General features: G+C 36.9%; 1 protein-coding gene across 1 annotated transcript; it reads right to left on the reverse strand.

Moving 5' to 3' along the window:
- Positions 1-7848: 7848 nt before the first annotated feature.
- Positions 7849-15187, reverse strand: tbata (thymus, brain and testes associated; the record flags this gene model as incomplete). The annotated part of the gene is made up of 8 exons (XM_072373989.1): positions 7849-8335; positions 8858-8898; positions 8974-9139; positions 9518-9599; positions 9914-10063; positions 10527-10621; positions 10701-10853; positions 15115-15187. Coding segments are annotated over 8 exons (849 nt in total), but the record flags the coding sequence as incomplete, so codon positions are not given.
- Between the last annotated feature and the right edge of the window lie 6438 nt (positions 15188-21625).

Genomic DNA, 21625 nt, shown 5'->3' on the forward strand with positions numbered 1-21625 from the left:
TCTCTTTTAGTCCTTACAGTCCATTACAAGTCTAATTATAAACTTGCAATGAACTGTCTAAGTACTGGGCAAAAACCTCCAGACAATTCTCACCTCACTTCATTAGAACATGAGCAAACGTTAATGGAAACACAGTATATAGGGCTAAAACTGAGTGTCTACAGTTTTAGTAACCTTAAGAGAAAATATTTGGTATCATTACCTTGATAAGCTCTGTTAGTATTTCGTCAGGAAAGGTTCTCCAGGCTTCTTAAAGGATATTTCAAAGCTCTTCTTTGGATGTTGGCTGCCTTTTATTCTCTTCGTTGTCAAGATGATCCCTCAGCGCTTTAACAATGTTGAGGTCTGGGCTATGTGGAGGTTTTATCATTCCATAAGACCTGTTGCCACAGATTTTCAGTCCAGTTGTTGTATCAATTTGCATATCTCAGCCTTTTCTCTTCCTTAAGAATGGCTCCTGGACAGCCACCTTGTCATCTCTGATGAGGCTTCAGTGAACAGTAGATGACTGAAAGGTCAGCTGCATCTCTTAGGTCTTTAACAAATAATTTTTCCTGTTTCTGAAGGACATCACTTTCAGATACGGTTCATGTATAGCTTTTTAGGTCTGTCACGTCTTCTTTTGTGTCCACCTGCCAAGTTTTTTTCAAGGATACACTGCACCACATGCTGAGATATGAAGAACTCTTTCGGAATCACCTTGTCCACTATTTTTTTCCCAGTACAAACTGGACTGGACAGAGAAAAAAAAAAGCCAATGTAAAAAAAAATAAAAATAAAATGTCAAAGTTTTGAGGACAGTTGCTCAATACCAGTTTAAAAGATTATGAGAAAATCTGGCTCCTTGGAAGCACAATTTAAAGGAATGAAGGGCGGCTCAAGACTTTTACATAATCATGTACAGTTGATTAAAAAAAAAAAAAAACAAGCAGTTCTCTATTGTTCAAGACCATCTCTCCACTCTGTTGTACATTCCATATGTATGAGGAATGGTACCCGTGTCTATCAGAATGTGTGGATTTATCTGGCTTGCCTGGACACATCCTATGGTTTAGGGTTAGGGTTAGGGTTAGGGGTGTGTGTCGTTCACACTCTAATTATGTTATGGAAAACATCCAAAGGCTTGCCGTTATCTTTGGATGGATTCATAAGATCCTTGAGTCTGAGTTTCATTGTTGACAAAATTGTTCAAATGGGACTTTGAAGTGATTCATCCATATATCTATCTCTATCGCGATTCCCTGGCTGCTCTGAAGATGTTTTACATTGTTAATCTGAGTGATCCCTCAACCCTGAATTTGATTAAGCAGGTATTGAAAATGGATGGATGAAGATGGAGTTGGAACCATATTGAGTTTCCAGTTTGTCGCCTGTGATGGTAATCTTAGAGTGTTTACATGTGCAAGTAGCTGGTGTTATTCTCCTTTAAACTCTTCTGCTCAGTACCTGATATTCCTATCAAGTCCTCTTTGCTTCCAGCAATTTATGAACAACCTTGATGAATGAATTTGTTATTTCAAAGGTTAAGAGTTTTATACAAGCCTTGTCAAAGTGTATTTTAAAATGTAAATTGTGGTTTCAGATCATGTGAAAATAGGTTCTGGAAAACATCCTACAAGCTCAAGAGAGAAGCTTTTTTTTTATGTCCAACGTTACACCATTATCTAGTTTGTTTACATGTGTACATAAGGGTCAGTACTGCTGTTTGCCATAAAACACAAAGAAGAAAAAGATTTTTTTAGGGTTTTAAAAGGTGGGGGTAGCTGTGCTACCTGCTGCAGAGTTGTTTTTTTAAATCTAATCTTTCAATGAATTAGAGGAAAAAATACTCTTCATAAACCTAGTCTAGGTTTATGAGGAATACATAATACCATTTGTCTTTCGACAACTTCATTTTTTATCGTCTCACAATTTGCCACAAATGTCAGAAATTAAACCATAAATTTTTCTTGCTTTTTCTTGCTGTTTTAATTATGGAATTAGAGTTAACATTGAATGACCAATATGATTTACACCCATTGATTTATGAATGAAAGTGTGATGGTCTGTGGGGCTATCATGCTTTCATTTCTATTTTCATATTACATGTTTTCTTTGTTACATTTGTCTTTGGCTTTCTGTTTCATTTACCTTGGTTTTATGTCATATGTTCTTGTTTCATTAAATCTGTTTCTTTGGTTTTCAGTAATGTTTGCTCTCTGGTTTCCCCACACACCTGAATTCAGTTAGCCAATTACCACACCTGCTCCTCATGTGTCATTTGCTCTGTCTGTATAAATACTCCTTGGTTTCTGCTGTTTAGTCTCACATAATTTTTCATTGCTCTCAGTAGCCTTACAGTCAGGCCCTGTTTGCTGATGAGTTTTTGTTTTACCTGCTTCATTTGCACCTTTGGTTGAAGTAAAATTTTCTGTTCTGTCAACTGGCTGTCTCCTATCTGCTTAATCCTGCACTTGGTTCCTCCTGTGACAGGAAGAATCAAAATGTTTAGTTCAGGAGTGATACACTCAAGTCAGATTTTAACAATAAGTTATAATTTGTGATGGTGAGATGAAGCCTCATAAGGCATCAAACCACTGGCCAAGTGGTTTAGGGCTCTTGGAAATAACTATTACTTACCAAAAATGTATGACCAACTAATTTATTTAAATGAATTATCACATATGTGTATAATGAAATAGTTTTGAATATATTCTGTGTGCAAATTCTCCCAGAAAGGTAGTACCATATGATATGGCAGGTTGTGTATGTTTTTCTGTCACTTTAGTTAAATGGCATGGGCTTATGCAGACAGAGCAGACAGTGAAAATGCTTGTGGAACTTGGAAGAGGGCACTGGGTGTGCTTGTCTAACTTGGTTAATGACGCAGAAAATGGGAGATTTTATTAATTTTATTCAGAAATAACAGTTTCTCAATAGTTTTTGGTTTTAATCGATTCCTTTCTTTTTTCTTTTTTTTTTTTTTTACACCACTTCTCCAGCCTTTGAAAACACCCTTTCACAAGGTACTGAAGTCAGCATGAACAAAAGTCAGCATGTAAAAATTGTGATGACTTATCTTGACTGGGTGAAGCTCCAGTTTCCTCCTTATTCTCGTGCAAGGCACGGTAATACCTTAGCATGGATGAGGTGTTATTGTACCCCAACTCCTAGGAACACAATAAACACCTCACCTATGAATAAATTAAGAAACAGTTAAAAATACTGTTCTTAATAAGCAAAGTTAACTCTCCAAACTATATTAACGCTATTCAAACTCTATTATCCAAACCATCAAGACTCTATTCAAAACCTGAACTGACCTCAACTCTCCCTCAAAAACCCATATTTTGAATGGAGACTGAGGGGGTTATATGCCAGTCAATACTCGAGAAAATCAGAACCACTTTCCGATGCAGTCACGTGGTAAGGCCGAGTAGCGAGTCTTCGGGCGTCATCAACTTCGGCCCCTCCATAGGCGCTTCGCGGAAACGCCTCCTCCATTACTCGACACGCTTCGCAGCTTCAGCACATCTCCTAACATCTCTAGTTATAATGAATACATTTAAAATCCATTATGAACGCAACAAGTGGCTTTTATATATATCATACAAATAAAATGTCACAATGCCTCATTTTCCATTTGAGCAACCTGAAGGAAAGTTATTCGTTGACTCATTTAAAAAGCTAATTTAAAAAGCTTAGTGTTCTGACATTTTGGTCACCTGAGAACACCTTATGACTTATGACTCAAATCCATTTGTGAATTGATGTATCCAATCTTTTTTTTTTTTAAATCTCAGGAAATCAGTTTGTTAGTGATACCAGAAGCAAGGTGGTGGTATTGACAGGGGTTGGCAACTACAGTGCATGTGACATAGTTAAGACTGAAGGATCACACGTTGTGACCAGGAATGACTGAATTCTAGCATCTGATTCCAATTACATCTAAAATAAATTCAGCAATGGGAAGGTTATGGCAGTACCAAGATAAATTTTGCTTTTAGATTTATCTATAATGACAACTTTATTCCCTCATATTGACAACAAGGTACAATGAACTGGCTGACTTTTAGACTAACTGGAGTGTTGCTATGACAGCTGCACACATATGTTGCATAACCCCTTCCTGTTTGAGACGTAATGAGATGAAAAAATCTCTTGTGACTCAAGTGGAATTTGAGAAAGTAGTCGTAGTCTTACTTTTCCATATAACCTGCAAATTTTCTATACATATCAACTGAAATTAAAAGTGCAATATCTATTTATATATTTATTTTTTAATTACCCACATATTTTACAAAGCTTGACAGCAATTTGATTTGTTTGTGTCTTCTCATAACTCACTCCATTAAATTGAATTACGGCTTAAAGTCATGTACAAAAAGCATGTGGTTATATCGGATGGATGTATATTTGAAAAAATTACTGAAGTTCATGAGACAAAAGTTATCTCAAGGTCCACTTAGAGAGAAAGCAAATAAGTTATATACAAGTCCAAATACATAAAGTCCAATTAAAACTTGGCATTTGTTTTTACCCCATATTCTGAAAATGTGACATTCAGTGAACCTTTAAAAGGTTATCCAACCTATTTTCTAGTATCTCCAACTAGCTTCAGCCTAAGACAATGCAGCATTTGATGCATCTCTGAACTCTTTTGTTCTTGCTTTTTGCTTCACTATCAAAGGAAAAGTTTGTATTTTTTTAACCTTATTTCTGGCATAAAATACGTTCATCTATTCACCGATAACAGTTTGGTGAAAGTCGGCGTCCTTCGGAAGATATTTAGATTACTCGAGATCCGCGTATATCCATATAACGGGAGAGAACAGGGTATAGCCAATGCAGCCTCTAAATAAGGCATCATCTGTCTTTATTTCACCAAGACTTTAAGCCGAATGAATGAATGAATGCGTACTATTGCACTGTTAGTTCATAGCTGCCATGTTGTTGTTATCCAGGGCTCTTATATTAGTTGGTCTGTATCAAAGTGATGAAAGTTTGTGGGGCTGTCCAACTTCTTCCTCTGAAGCTCTACCCCTCAGTTTCAAACAACAGTCAGCTCACGGCTGTGTATGCAAAGACAGGACCTTCATTTCCTACCTGATTAATGTGCAGGCTGTCACCAAGATGGGAGACATTCTATGTCCCTGCACTCCTGATTTGGTCCCCATGGCAACCAAATGCCTTACATCAACTGGCAAGATCCTGCCAGGTGCCACTGCTTCACAAATATATTTTTGTGCACAAACATGCACAGGAAGCTCCATGAACTGTGCTCACACATTTTGAAATGAACAGGATGAAAATCCAGATGATGCAGTTAAGGGTTGAATCATTCTGCACATATATGCTCAAGTATAAATGCTCAATATATGTTCAAGACTCAAATGTGCCTTTTGTTCATCAAATGCTGAAAGATACATTTTTGGCATCATCTTGTAAAAAAAAACAAGTGAAAGTGTATCCTAATACAACTGAAATCCATGTGAAGCTGCATACATCAAATTTTTTTTTGCTACTTTATAAGACAACTAAAACGTCTGAAGTTGTGACTGAAAATCAGCCCATTAAGACCGCGAGTCAATTTTTTTTATTTTTTATAACCGCAGCAAATCTAACAGAAATCTCCATTCTTGTAACATAAAGACAACCTCTGTGAAATGAATTCATGAAAGATTATCTCCCACAGAGAAAGTCAGAAATAGCAGAATACTTTTTTCACACAGTCCACAGCAATGCGACGTCAAGCATAATTTAACTTGATTACCCTCAGGTGCATGTATACAGGGACAAAGACTGCAGTTCAATTATAATTACAATGCTCAAGTTGAGCTGTAAACGTAAACACTGTTAACATCCACGTGTGAGGCAGGTGTTTCCAGCACATGCAGCATGTCACTTTCTTTCTTTGTTTGTTTCTTTCGTTAGTTCGTTTCAGCATTTGCAAATTGGATAGGTTAAACATTTTATACAAAGATTCCTCATTATGTACCCTGAGAACTTTGATAACTTTGAAAATGATCACAGCATTAAAAGATTACAAGAGGGATGTTCTTTAGATTAGTCTTTATGCTGCTCTTTGCTGGTTGGTTATGTTTTTCTACCTTTATTTTTTAAATACCCTGGAGGTTTCCACTTGGATCCTTTGCCAGGTTACTGTCTAGAAACACTTGTGTGATTTTGTGCTTTGGAAGACGTTTCTTAAGACCGGAGGTAATCTTGTCAGTGGGTATTTTATTTTATTCACATGCATTCATATCCATTCAGATATGTCAATTTATTTATTAATTTTGCCCAAGGGCAAGCAAAAGCTCTTTTTTTTTGGGATGCAATCCTTAGAGGATGATGAAGTGTAATGTCCTTCATACTGTCAGGGCTGTTTGAGAAACCCAGTGACTCACTGATTTTCACTAATGTGCCCATTCTGGTATACTTGCTGGTCTGTTTTTCAGACCAATGTTGTCCGAGAAGTGTTGTGTCCGTACATCACTTCAGACGGCCACTGCAACTTTGATAATTAATTAACTAATGATAATTTGGCTCAATCTACACTTTGAGTGTTGCTGCAACTGTGTTTTGATTGATTTCTACTTTTTCTTATATTATTTTCCACCATTGTCATGTGTATGTATATATTTGCTTTCTGTAATTCTTCTGCATCTGGAATCGTGATGAGACGTGCAGTTAGACACCATTCATTCGTCCAGATCTGAGACAGTTCAAATGTTCACAAGTCATTTTATCACCTTGTCTATGCAGCTTACTTATTTTCTAACTCTTGCACAACTGATCACAGGTGGATTTATTTGTATTTGTAAGGTAAAATGATTTTTGCATTCACTGAAGAGGCCAGTAAGAAGTAAAAGTGAAGTGGATATGATGTTTGTTGTGCTTTATTTCTGTAGCAACACATTTCTGAAAAGTGTGTTCTCATTTCTGAGCCTGGTTTTCTCTTAATGTTTATGCTATTGTGGTATCTGAATGCATGCTCTCTTTCTGAAGAGGCTTCAGAATCCATTTGCTCTGCTATGCTTCTCCCTTTTAAGGATATACTTCAAACTAGCCGTCGTGTCTTAAATCTCTCTAATTTCTCAGACAATTTCATAACCTCTATCATCTTCAACTTGTGTTAATTGCTTTAAATGTCCACAGTTTGTGGCTATAATCCCAATATTTGATTGAAACTTATATTTGATTGAAACCTGATCTACTAAGTGATATACAGTATTCTTTTACTGTACACATAATTGTGTAACTTCATCCAAAACATCGGCTAACACAATCACAACTACACTTTACAAAGGCTTGATGACTTATTCTTTAGTCAAGGTCACCCAGTATTAAATAAAGAATGTACAACACACATGGGTAAATGCAAGCAACATTTTGGGTTGATAAGAGGAATTTGAGAATTATTGTAGCCCCCTAGTGGAAATGCACTAACCCACTTATCTGGCAGGAATTTGGATGGATCTCTCTGTCACACCCAGATAGAAAACCACTTTGCAGGGAACAGAACCAAAGTGTTGGAGGCTTTGTTTGAATCAAGAAGCCAATCACTGGCATATATATTGAGGTTGCCTGTTAATAAGACATTTTTTAACTAAAATACTAAAAGCAATGGAGGATAAATTCCACAGAGATACCAGATATATATTTTTTTAGTTTTATTATTATTAACATTGACTTTCACACCGCAAACTTCAATTCGTATTTATTTAATAATCTGAATTCTACAGGTAAAATAAAAAACTAACTAACACTGGCTTCTACTCGACTTACCTATGATAGAGTGGATAGATATGGTTAATAAAGGGTATGTATTTTGAAAAAACCTGAAAAAACCTTCTGACTTTGCTCACAGATATATAGTGACAGATCTATGATAAAATGTGGTCTATTTCACGTTACAAATGCACCCCTGCTTAATGGAACTCATTCGATTGTGGATCTCTTCTGACACAGCATGTGTTTTCTTGTCTGTACATATACATGAATGTACATCCCATGACCAATCATGTATTAGTGTCACGCTTTCTAGAGCCTTCTTTTTTTTTTTAAAAGCTCTAAGTTATGTACAAAGTGAAAATGAAAAGAAAAAAAAAGAAAAAGGGGAACTCTTCATATTACACTTGCTTCTGTCTCTATGAATTATTAAGCAATCATTGTAAGGAAAGGCTGTGCAATATATACAATGTATCTAATGAGCAAATTCATTCTAAAAATAAAGAAACCACTTATCACCACGAGGGAATCAAACTTTAAGCACTCTCTGAGTGTTTAATTGGAGAATCTTGATGATCCTGCGCTCCTGTGTGGACTTCGAGGACTTCTGCTCCTCCGATCTTTACTGCAAAGAATACTTGAGTTCAATTAAAAGAAAAGCATACAACACCTGTCACACATGCACATCTGAACACTCCTGTTATTAACAACAATGTCATACACAGTACAAAGACTTTGAAATTCCTGCTTTGACATCAGCACCATTATTTTGAAATGTACATTATAAATGCCGCTGAATTTGTATGCCATCAGAAGACAATTAAAAACTATCACACTAAAATCACAAAGAACAAACAAAATTGCAAAAGTTCAAATTCAGTGGAGGAAAGGGAACACTCAAATAAGAAGCTGGCTCAAGGATTTTAATGACTCTTGAGACCACCTTCTGCGCCATTTATTACAAGTGACACTCTGAGTTAAAATAGACTTTCATTTGAGGGAGACAATTGACACTTGAGTATGAAAGATAACGTAGGGTGGCTACGTAAAAAAAACCACACGTAATAATAGAAAAATGACAAAAGTTGTTTTTTTCAAAGCAATAAATTGAAACTCATTTACAGAATGCAACACACTGTTTAGTTACCTGGTTTGTTGTTGCTGAGAGTTTCATTTGCTTGGCATGAGCTGTGGAAGTAAATGACCAAGATTAAACACATTAAGCATCAAAAAGAAGATGAAAATGGGAGACATGACCCTGACCTTGTTCTTTGTGCTTTCCTCCAAGGCTGGTCAACTGATGGACCATATGCAGATGGAGATGCAGCAAGACCAAAAGCCTGGAGTCGCTGGAAGCCTAGCTGGTTACGGTGTGAGAGGTCGACACCGTCCAGAGCTTGTCCAATCATCCCCATCACCAGGTCTTTCTCTGTGGATAAGTGGCATCATGCCACAGGTGGAGAGGAGTTATTACAATAGTACATTTTATTCTGTGAATGGTAAGATCAGACAGTTAGTAGATGTTTAAAAAAAAAAAAAAAAATTTTCAAAAGCAAATGTCAACTTGAACAAAAAAGCAATATATGATCAAATAAAATATTTATATATTTAGTTCTAAAAGAAGCTCCAGAGGGAATAACTAAACTGTCATCAAAACTCGATGTATCACAAATAACACAACTTGAGAACGGGAGGAGGGCATAGTTTCAGATACTGAAAAACACTTGTACTACAGAGTTTGGAGACTTCAGGTATGTGACAAAGAGTTAGTAGTAGCATTACTCGCAATCAGACTGATGCGTTTTACCTCTTTGACCTGTAAGTAGAAGCCACTGCTGCACTGTGGACAGGGAGTCTGTCTGTAGGATTTGACAAAGTAGCTCTAAAACCTACAAAAAAAGTGATGAAAGTGATATTTAAAGTTATTAATGAGTAATTCAATACCCAAGACTGCCACCATTCATTTGAATGCCACCATTGTGCTGCAGGGTATTATTCAGAAACAGAGCAAATGAAGCGTAAGCTCTGCCCAAAGCAATGTACACCAGAGAATGAAGCTATGACTTTAGAAACCTCCTTTTAATATTCCCCTTCTTTGGAATAAAATATTTCCCAGCTGTGCCACATTTCAACCCTAAACTTCTGCAAATGATACTTTTTGACAGGTATAAAGGAGCTTGAGATCAGTGGAGCAGTATTTCACCATGAGTTCTTGATCGTGGAATGGTTGAGGATACTTCAAACGCTGGTTTTGGGATTTACGCTGGTAAGACATGCTGGATGGTGGGATGATTCTCCCAGTTTCAGCTGAGTATTGAGTCTTTCGACGGACAAGTTCTCCCTCTCTGTGGTCCTGGAATAAATTCATACAGTGTTTCACCTGGTGATCATCAAACAAGTAATTTACTAACAGACCAGGACAGGAGAGATTTATATCTATATCTAGCAATCTGTATTTAATGGTTTTATGACAGATTTTGACTGAAGTTTTTATCATGTTTTTGTGATTTACTCCTGCAATGTTTATAGGTTAATTATACTGTATTTAGGTGGTCTCAGGATGAGACACAATCATTGCTTAGGGTTTCAGAGTTGGGGTGGCAGCAGGTGGGAAGCTATAGAGAAGCATGTAAGACAGCAACTCAAGCCTTGGTCTTAATCCTGGGTTGTCATGGTTTTGTATGACTAATAAATGATGAGTAGGAGGACATTTTCATGAACAACAAATCATAGAGAAGGAATGGGGGACAAAGGAGAAACTATGGCAAAGTGTAAAGTAACCTTGGATATTTTTCATATGACAAAAACAGCATAACAAATACCTCTTTCTTGTCCTTTTGTGTTTTAGAAGACAGTATCACTTTTGCAGCGAGTTCTTTGAGTTCATCCCTCCAGGCCTCTGAGAATAATGCTGTGAAATAAAGTGGAAAAATGAAGACCGAGCTTTAAAAAGATAATGAGAACATTCATATGCGTGAGTGTTAACATACCCGATTTGTTTTTGCTTCCACTGGCTCGATAAAGACTGAAAGCTGGCTCGGTTGCTTTTCTGATGACATGACTTTTGAGAAGTGGATGAGGAAATAATGAAGAGGTAACAAACCAGTCATCTCTCACTGTGCAAATGGGCCTGCCATTGAGTCCTGTTGGGAAGAGAAAATAATTTTTTCTGTGTGGATGCCAGAGGACATATTTAACAGCATCCAAATTTGAGGACATTTTCTTTAGGATGTTTGCAAAATCTTAAGCTCTTGTCATGTCATTTAACAATATCAAGTCTCCACTGACTTCCCATTATAATAGGAGTGGGCTAGGGTAACTGGTTAAAGGTAATAATCAGTACGTTAACATGATGTTAGAGAAAAGCAAATTACATTTTTCTTTGAAAGTCACTTTGGACAAAAGTGTCTGCTAAATGCAGGAATGTAAATTGTATTAATGCAACTACAAATGCATGTAGAAATGTTTATCTGACTGTAATTACAGCTGGACTATCACCCAGATAATAAGGTGGGGAGTCAAACTACTCCTGCATGTTTACGTTTAGTCAGACCCACACTGGCGAAGGCACTCTGTACACACTCCACAGTTCCCTTCCCAACCAGGCTGAAAAACCTCTTGCATAGAAGAGTAATGGAGCCGGTAACGGAAAGTAACTACAGGGATCTGTGTGCATCGTTTTTGTAAATAGCAAAACATATAGCACGTATGAAATGTAAAGAGCTGTAAAGCTGTCCAATTCACCATTCAACATGGAACCAATTTGCTGCCAGCTAAGCTGTTTCAGTTGTGACTTACTAAGACAACTGTGCCAGACACTACCTAAGTGGAGCAGAGCATATTGCCACCTATCATAGAAGAGTCAAACATATCAGGTGATAAATGCATTCCCCTCCGTGTACTGAGACAAAGACAGTAGGTATTTTCCATTGACTGATTTAAAGGAGCAGTGTGTAATAGATATGGTGATTTATTAACAGAAATGGAATATAATAAATATAACTGTTAGTGCTATATGATAACCCTATGAAATGAATCGTTACGTTTTTATTACTTTAGATTTTGCCTCTTTATTTACATATATTGCGGTCTGCTCTACACAAAGGCTTACCCGGAAGGACACCACTTCCATCGCCTTATTGATTACAGAGGCCTAGAAGGGACAAAGGGTGGCACAAGCGCGATTCGCCGCTACTTTGCAGATGATCAGCTGATCTGATTAAACAAACATAATGTTTGCTTCGTGTCCCTGTTGAAAACTGTTGATTCACGTGAGTTTATGCACCATAACTACTAAGTAGCTTTGTTAGCTGTACAGAAATTACTCGGCGTCATGTTATGGAGATCAGCTGAATTCAAAGTATAACGTGATACAAAGAGGCTTTGAAGATCATGTCAGCCAGATACAACGTGTTGCCTGCTAATGCCATCCCTCTATCAGACTAATTACATACAGCCTTTATCCTTGTGTGGCTATATATTAGCTTTTATTACCACGCACCTGGGTTCCACAAAACACTAATATCATGCAGAACAATATATGTGACATTCAAGTTATCTTTTCACAGAATATCTAACCAAATGTAACATCTATTTATAATTCATATCTCTAAAAGTAACCTCAGAACTTGAGAAGGTGGTTTCACTCGATGGAGAAGACAGTGTGACACATTTGAGTGATGGATGTGTTGGGTAGTGTGTACTGCATGCAGCGTCAGGCCACCTTAGTTTCTCCTAAGTGTGGAGTGTTGTGTTCAATTTGCAATCGGAAATGACAGAATCTGGGTTAGAATTAGGGCTCTGGGCACAGGGTCAGAGCAGAGTCAATTATGTCCTCTGCACAATATACTCGAATAGAAAGTAAAGTAACACACACACACATGCACACACTCACTCACACACACACAAAGTGCTTGGTAATAACAATCAATCAAAAGGACTTCAGAAAATGGCACAAACTTAAAAGTCATTATCACAATATCAACGTTCAGTGTTTAAACATAGAAGACAAAGTGCTTCAGAATGTTGGACAATCAAAGCAATACCCTGAACACCAACTTCTTGTAGACATCCCTGCTCAGACTCAATCAAGTTCACCAGAACCTTTGGAGTGCTAATTCTCCACCTCCAACTGCTGTTGTTTAATTTTCCAGTTGATTGTGCCTGAGCTGCTGCTAATGGAATATCTGTAACTCGTCTCAGGACGGGGTGAGTCCTTAATTAGGACCTTGTTATTGTCTTTATTTGAAAGGCAAAAGAAAAAGGTAGTCCTTCAGCTCTGACAGGTAACCACCAGAAGTCACAGTAAATGAGTGTTCAAACAGATTTTTTTACATTTATTTATTTGCGCTTTATTCAACCAGAAATTGTCCCGCTGAGATACAAGATCTCTTTTTATTCATGGGAGTCCTGGTCAAGATGGCAACATAAGACAAAAATTCACATTGGCATTTTCAGATGTTGGGATAATGTAAGTGGACACTTTTGTGGTATGTGGTATGAAAAAAAGATACCAACTAAATTCAACACATTTCTCCTCTATTAAAAAAGTGTAAAATAGCTGCAGGTTTCCTTCAGGGCAGGTCTTAAAACATTTTTAAAGTCTGTAGAGAGGAGAGTGTCTGTAAGTTGATGTTTTTGAAAAATACTGCTTAGATAGAATAAGCTGTAAACACAACACTTCTAAGGTGAAATCATCATGTTGATATTCCTAATATTAGTAATACTTTATCATTATCGGTTAGTATTCACTCTTGGCTTTGTTCTTTATTCTAATTTCAGAGGTCTTCTTTTTTGTAAAAAATTAGTTTTATGTTTTCAGTCATTCAGTCAGTTTTACTGTTGCTTGCTGTTAGCTGATGGTTCTGTGCTCTGATTTATTCTGATTTTGATCCAACCTGTGTTGGATTGTCTGCCTCTGCAGCGTTTTTTGTTTCGATTTTTTCATTAAATCTCTCGTTTATCACAATGTGCCTTCTTTGAGCCTGCATTTGGGTCCTCTGTAACACACTACTGTCAGTTGGTGACTGGCATTTTCCTTAAGACTTTTTATGAGTTTCAATGATTTGATGTTTTTATGTGCTTGATCACTCTCTTTAATAACTTATGTCAGTGTTTTTTCACTACACCTATAAATTATCAGCAACATGTATGCAAGTGTGTTACAGAAGAACCATAACTTGTAGTTACTCTGATTTAGTAGACTGTTTCACTCTTATGTGATTTTATACGTCATTTGTTTTACTGTAACCCTGACCGTATTTTTGATAACATGGAAAATCTAACAATGTTTTCCTTTAATGTCAAACCATAACCAACTGCTGCTGACGGTACACACAAAAAAGAAAGTTTCTAGACAACATTGAATCAAACTCAGTCTTCTTACGTGACAGTCATTGGTGAAACACTATCGTCCACCCGAGCTCCTTTTTTTTGAATATCTAATACCTAATACATTACGTTTCATGTAATGTGAAATGTAGCCATTTACGATTTTTAAATGGTACACACAGGCATTTATTGAGTTTGCACTCCAGAAAGTGTAGCAACGTTTCAATTACTAATATTGTTACAGCAAATTCACAGCTGCTATTGCTTTTTGCACGGTGGACCAGCTTTACGCATTCCCAGTGAGAGACTGTGTTGGTATTTAGTTGGTTCAAACCATCTCCACCTGCAGCAGCAACAACATGCTCCATACACACTGCTGCTTCAGTCTGAAAAATCTAATGTTAAATATTACAATATATCAGTCTAAGTGATGAAGGCGTTCTTAAAAAAATCTAATATTAAAGCAGGACTTGTAATGGAATACTTTTACACTGCTGTTAGCTAAGTGAAGGATTTGAATACATCTATTAGCACGCCATTTTCTAAAGTTAATTTACTTAATCAAATTTGACGCCAAAGAGCAAACGGTAAACAGTTTTCACAGAGCAGCTAGGTACTGAGAACATACAGGTATTGGAAAACCATGAATACAAATCAACTTTCAAAGCTCCAAATAATAAAGCAATAATACAAACTGCTGTATATGAATAGAAAATGTATCATTTGTTGATAACCACACACTTTATTTAAAGGATAACTGACTGCTAGCAGCGAAGCACAACTAGAAAAAGAAAAAAATCTATTTTGCATTTGGCTGCCAAAAAAGCAAGAGGTAGCACTAATTTGTTGACTTTATTTTTCACTATTCTTTACCTTTCCTCCACCCTACATTCCGCAAAGTCAGCAAGAAAGGTTCAAAACAAATCTGTAAGGCACACACAACTGAGAAAACATTTATTTCCTGTGGCTGAGGGGAAGATAATGGCTGGAGAGGCGTGATTCATGCACCAAAACAACTATATGCATAACAATAATCTTAATAAAGAATACATTTTCTACAGCTTCCCTGCTTACCTTGAATATGCCTCACCCTGTTTGGATGAGGGTTGTGTCGGGAGAAGAATGAGTGGTGACTCAAAGCACCAAAGCATGGACTACTTTTTGTCAGCATTTTGCTAAATTCAGCAGTAAATGGAATCTGATTACTTTGACTGTGGCTCCTTTCTCCTGTTGTCGCCCTGGAGTCCTGACTCAGTGTTCTTGACATTTCTGAATGGCAACCTTTAGCTCAATCCTGAAGGAATAAACGAAAAGTTTTTAGGTGAACTTTCTTTAAGAGGTGATGTGACAGAAACATGCAAACTGTAATATTCCAAACTGTTTTGATTGCAAAGTTATGACTAGATTAGACTAACTCCTGAGATGGAGCATGATCGAGACTGCTCTAACTTATTCTACCCAGACAAAGGACACTGCTTGTTTTGTTTTCTACCACAGAGACCTCCTCCATAAACATAATTTCAGATTTTGAAATAAACAAAAAAACAACAACTTTAAAGAAGCACTTTACCTCTAAAAACAGGCTCCAGCTCAAATCCGGTGGTACTCAAAGCTCTGTGTTGCTTTTGTTGCTAAGAAACCTGAACTAAACAATGGCATCTATACACTGGCATACTCAACATGTTCCCTTTGACAGGGTTTATGCAAATCAGCTACACTTTTAAATATTAAATTTTCAAATAATTGTCTTATTCTTCAAAAAAAAGAAAAAAGCTCAAATGAAGCTGAAATATAGCAGAGTGACGCACCTCAAGTCCTGAAATGAAATGTAGTTTAATGTGTCTCTTTGTAGTTGAGGATTTACTGTAAACTTACATTTTGTTTTTACCAGTAAATGAAGTTTGGGCTTGCATTTTCAGCCCATGTGCTGTTTGAGATTCGTCTTCGAGGAAACATGCATTCACAAAGACATCTGTCAATAGACACTAAACACACCTGCAAGAGGAAGGGTCAGCTGAGCAGGTGAAAGAATCAAATGGATAAGCAGGGAAGCAGACACCCGCTCTAACTTTAAGATTAGGCTTAAAACTTTCCTTTTTGATAAAGCTTATAGTTAGCTGACCCTGAAACATCCCATAGTTAAGCTGCTATAGGCCTTGACTGCTGGGGGTGCCTCTTAGGTGCCTCACACCTTTCCTCACTTATTCATTTGCCTCAGTTCTTTTCCCACATATTGTGATCAGACAACTGTAACAACTATACCAATATATCATATTGTCAAATAACATGTAATCTGATCAACTAACCCAGTATGCAGTTGTTTGGATGAAAGGAAGATTTTGCACAGCAGATTGGTGAACTCAGTCACTTGTCATTGCAAATGGGAGACAGACGGATGGAAGGTTAAGGAGGAAAATATGTGATAACAGAATGTTAAATACTTGTATTCATCTCGAATAATGTGTTGACTGAACAATATTATATTGTAACCTAAATCCAAATTTTAGGCAGGATTTCTCCTTTAACTGTTAATTCAAAGCAGCTGTGGCTGCTGAGCTTCAAAGTGCAAAACAAACTGCAAAGCAAGCAAGCTGTAAATCTCTCAGCTTTACACCTTGTGATGTGTGTTAATCAGATCAATTACCAGTGATTGAAAAGGAATTGGCCTGTAGTCTTTGTCTTTTCGTATCTTGCCTCTCATAAAAACAAGACTATTAGACTTTTTTCACAAACACATTTCCTTTAAATGTTTATCATTCAGAGCCACATGTAAGCATGAGTAAGAGTTGCTTTTCACTTGTATTTAAAAGTACATATCAAAGCCTGTACTTTTTCAATTTTACTTGAGTAAGTAAGTTGAATCAGTACCTTTTCTTTTAACAAACCATTTATTTTTTGTGTGTACTTTTGCAACGTTGGATATCAGAGATGCAATACATCGTCCTTCTAAATTCTAAGCCTATTTCACCCAACAAGGTAAAAGAGTGGGTAGATAAGTCATATATAGCTAGAAAAGAAACCCAAGGCTGTGCTCCAATTGCTTGTGGAAATACCAAAGATCCATCAAGAAGTATCACTCTGTAGCTTCACTTTTCAAAAATTGGGGAAATATGATAAAACAACATTAATACCTCTATCCATTAGTGAGGTCTTCACTTTCATAAGACACATTGAAAACGGATAAAGCGCTGCAAATTTATTCAAGAGGAGATTACCATTCACCGATTTGTCAGGTCTACAACAACAAGAGCTGCAAAAAGCACATTTTATATTCCTGCCCTGTTACATGAGATGTGCTCTATATGCCACTATATCACGTCTCTAAACCCTTTTATAAGTTACCTTGCCAAACTGAAAAGTTGCTAAGCTGGATAAGTAGAAAAAATAAATGAAATATAAGACAACAAATAAAAACTGGGTGAAAGTCTTGTGTTTTACCACATCCACCAACTTCACACGTGGACTTTGTTGCCGCTTCATACTGAATGATATTTTCACAGACTCGTTTGCGTTGTTTCTTAAAACTCCACGTCATTCTGAACGTCATTGTTAATCAGCGTGTTGCTTTGTTAAAAAACACAGATGCGTTGAAGATTTGTGATCAGTGAAGATGAGGTAAAAGGCAAACCTAAAGCAGACTCTACCATGTGATATTTGTACAGAACAATGTGGCATTTCATCAATCCCTCCCAGTCAAAAATATTTAGAACCCATGGGGTGTCACTTCTCCCCCAACCTCCCACCACATTCTTCATCCCTATGGCAAAATGAGATGAGATGAATGCTGTATGTCTGGTCATGTCAGTGCGAGACTGATGATCACTCGAGCAGGAGAAAAGATTAATCTCTGGATATAAGTAAGGAGATGAAGAATGGTATACCTCTTTGTATTTGAATGGCTCTCAGACTAACATAAAACAATTCATGCAACAAAGAAGAACACTTGTTGTGAAAGAAGGTAGTGATATCTGGTCAAATGTTATTGTATTTTTCTTTTCTTTTAGATCACCAGATAAAGATTAACAAATTATTATTCTTGAGATGTAAAACTATTCAGTTGTATTATTGTTATATTCCTGATTCGCCTTAGTGCATTTTGGATGTGCAACTGTTGTGAGAAGCTGCTTCTTGGTGAGAACTGTCAGAACAGTTAGTAAAACTTAATTACGTATGTGTTGAATAGGATTATGAAAGGGATTTTGTGAAATGTATTTGGGCGTATACCATTTTACTGAGAGTTAGATGAGAAAATTCTAATAATTTTTTACCTATTCTAAGCATTACATTGTTTAGAGGTACTGGAAAGAGCACCTCTAAACAATGTGGTGCAGACATTACATGACTTTACAAGAAATATTCTCTTTATAACTTCTTTCCTTACTTATTTTCTTGTTGCCATATGTTTCTCTCAAATTACGAAATAAAAATTTTATAGCACTTAATCATTATAAACGCAACAGAGAATTTGTCTGAACTAGAAAAGGTTAGCCAATTTTCCTATTTCTACTAAATATTTATTAATTCATTTACTAAACTACCTATCCAGGGTCTCTGGCCAGTGAATGGAAATCAGATTAAGGCTTTTGTACCTCAGTGGTAGTTTGTAGAATTTTGTCTTCTGCTGCTGTGTTTTCACCAAAACTGGCAGTAACCATCTTCAGACTTAACCCAACAAGTTTTATAACTTAGATTTTGATTTCCTAAAGTGATGATCTGCCACAGTCTATGATGACATTTAAATCCATTTAACCGTAATATGGTATATACAGGTATCTGCTCTCTGGAAGCACAAAAAATTGCTACATTTCATCACTAAGAGGAACTGCTATACGGATAAAGATCATGTGTGACTGGTTGCATGTTTGCCCTGAGGAAACAATGTTTTTCAACTCATAAGTAATCCTTACCCCGTACTTTATATCTTAAAAGAAACTAAATCAATCTATAAGATTGAGAATTCCTCTTGTTACTGTTGAGAAGCAAGATGCACCATAATATATGGGACAGTTTTTGAGGTTCAAAGCAAAAGTTGAAGAAGGGAGCCCTGATCCATTTTTGTCACTTGGGTTTTTCCACTGCTACCCTTCTTTCCCACACTGATAAACCTTCCACAATAATAATAACGTCACCGTCACCTATAATCTTTCTGCTGTTTTCAGTTTTTTTTAAATCTCACTTCTATTGTCATTCTCCTTCCAGACTGCATACCATGCAAACCACCTCCTCACCAGCCTAAGATGGAGCCTCAATAGAAGCCCACCACCAACATCTAGACAAAGGGCCTTTAACCTTAATGCAGCGTGTCTAGCCCCTAAACTTTGTTCCAATTCTTTGTTACCTACTTTTTGTAATCATTGTAAACTAATACATTTGTGTCAACCTTTCATTTGATCTCTCCTCATTAAAATCTCAAATGAATGCCAGAAAACCTGTGTATAGATTCTGTGTACTAGACAGCAGGAGATTCTCTATGTAAGACAGGTTCTCACATCTGGAAGTTTTCCAGCTTGGAACCTTGAACAAATTAATAGGAAGCAGGACATTGTGCAAAAGGCATGCCTCAGAAATCTCAGTTTCGTGTAAACAACATGTCAATATAGTGGATATAATAATATCCAATATAATAATATATATAATATATAATAATATAATATAGCCTCACTACTTACTTCTCATAGTAACTGTTGTTGACATCTATGTATGCATCTTGAATATCAATAGTACGCAAGGTACATGCAGAGAATTTCCTGCTCTTAGCACATCCTGAGATTGTTCTAACTTAATAAGGAGCTGGCTGGGTAAAGTCAGTCCTGAAAAAGAAGCTCTCTCAGGAATACCAAGTGATTGATGGATTCGAAGCAAAATCATTCATTTTGAAAATGAATAAAAGAATAAGTGGACTTCATCATCATAGTTTCACAAATGTGTGCAAATTTGGGTTTTAAGATCAACTTAAGGGAAGAATTTGGGACCATTTCAAGAAGCTTCATGTTTCCAGGTATTTTTCTGGGGAATAGATAAATAAATGAAGAAAAAACACTACAGGGTTGCACCACTACAAGGACTCCTAAAGACTGAAAATGCACAAGGCAGCACGTTTTCTGTACATCACATATCAAAAGAAATTGACTTCCAAGTGATGGGACATGGTTGATGTTTCTGCTCATATTGTTTGTACACTGATTTATCAACAAACCACGTTTAACTGATCCTCCAATACTGCTGCACCATTCGACAAGCCATCTGTCCACCAGTCAGATGGTTAGCAGTTAATCCCAGCTTCTTTCACCTGAATTTGTGCCTGTCTGTTCTACTTATTCCTCTTTTTTGTTTCCCCACTAGGGCTGTAAAGATAAATCAGTATTAAGGAAAACATATTTTTTAAGAAGGGAGTAATATTGGAGAAAATAGATTAAAGAATAGATTAAGTTCAGAAGCAGCATGACACATCTGAACACTTGTCCGGTGAGGCGTCATGGTAAATATCTGAATGAAAGAGGATCTATTGACTATCTCCAACCACAGCTTAGCCACGGCTTGACTCAGCAAAAAGTATTACAGCATCTACTGCAAAATTCTCTGTACAGATTTACAGTCTGACAATTTGATCGGCAGTGACCATTTCTCACAACTAAAATACTTATTGAAGGATCTTTTATCAAAATGTATATTTGAAGCTTGCCAACTACTAACACATTTTTATAGAAATGATTTGTTTTGGTTTATCTGCATTAAACAATTGTTAAGTACTTTTCCATTTAAAAAATGTGTCATCCGTGAATCTTATGTACCCCCATTTATCAGTGCCCTCGCAGCATGCTGGCTTTCTCCTCTGCTTTCCCAGTGGTACTTGTTCTATTAATTTTCTTTCATTCGTATTTTAAATTTAATCTTGATCAGTAAAGTTTCAGTTTATCTCACAGCAATTTACCAATTCATGACACATTTACAAAAATGGAAAATGTGCTTGCCTGATCGCGACAGCTGACTTAAGTATTTTGTATGTGATGACCTCTACAATTGATTTGTCTTTGGGAATAAAGACTTCAAAGCAGAGAACAAATATACAACTGTAATATGATTTGATCAATTTGACTCAAGCAATTTGATAAAGAGCTCACAATTGTACATAATAATTTGCATGGATATCGTCCCAGTCATGCTTGGCTGTATTGTTGTGATTTTGGGCCTTAGGTGGGGCTGAGCAGGTTTCTGGAGTTCTGAGCTGGGGGCAGAGTCTGGAATGCTCCTGCCTTCACACCTGTTCCTCGTTTGTCTTCATCAAGACACAGTCTTAAGTAGCTGCAGGAGCAACCCGCTTTTGCCAGATTGTCTCACTTCACCAGTGGTAATAAGGCTGATACCTGGGTTCCATAGAAAGTTATTTTGTAATACTTACCTTGCCTTCTTTTTTTCTTTAGTGCTGTTTCTGTTGTCAATTCTCATCACTCTAGATTCCCATGCTAAGGACTTAGCATTCATTGCTGGATTCTTGTTTCCCCTACCTGCCTGTTCGCCCTGCCGCTGACTCACACAGCACCATCCTCCCCTTCCATTCTGGAGTCCCACCTGGATCTAGTAAGAA

Source organism: Leuresthes tenuis, unplaced genomic scaffold, assembly GCF_036924035.1.
Source record: "Leuresthes tenuis unplaced genomic scaffold, fLeuTen1.0.hap1 SCAF_20, whole genome shotgun sequence".
In the NCBI taxonomy this organism is placed as follows: Eukaryota; Metazoa; Chordata; class Actinopteri; order Atheriniformes; family Atherinopsidae; genus Leuresthes; species Leuresthes tenuis.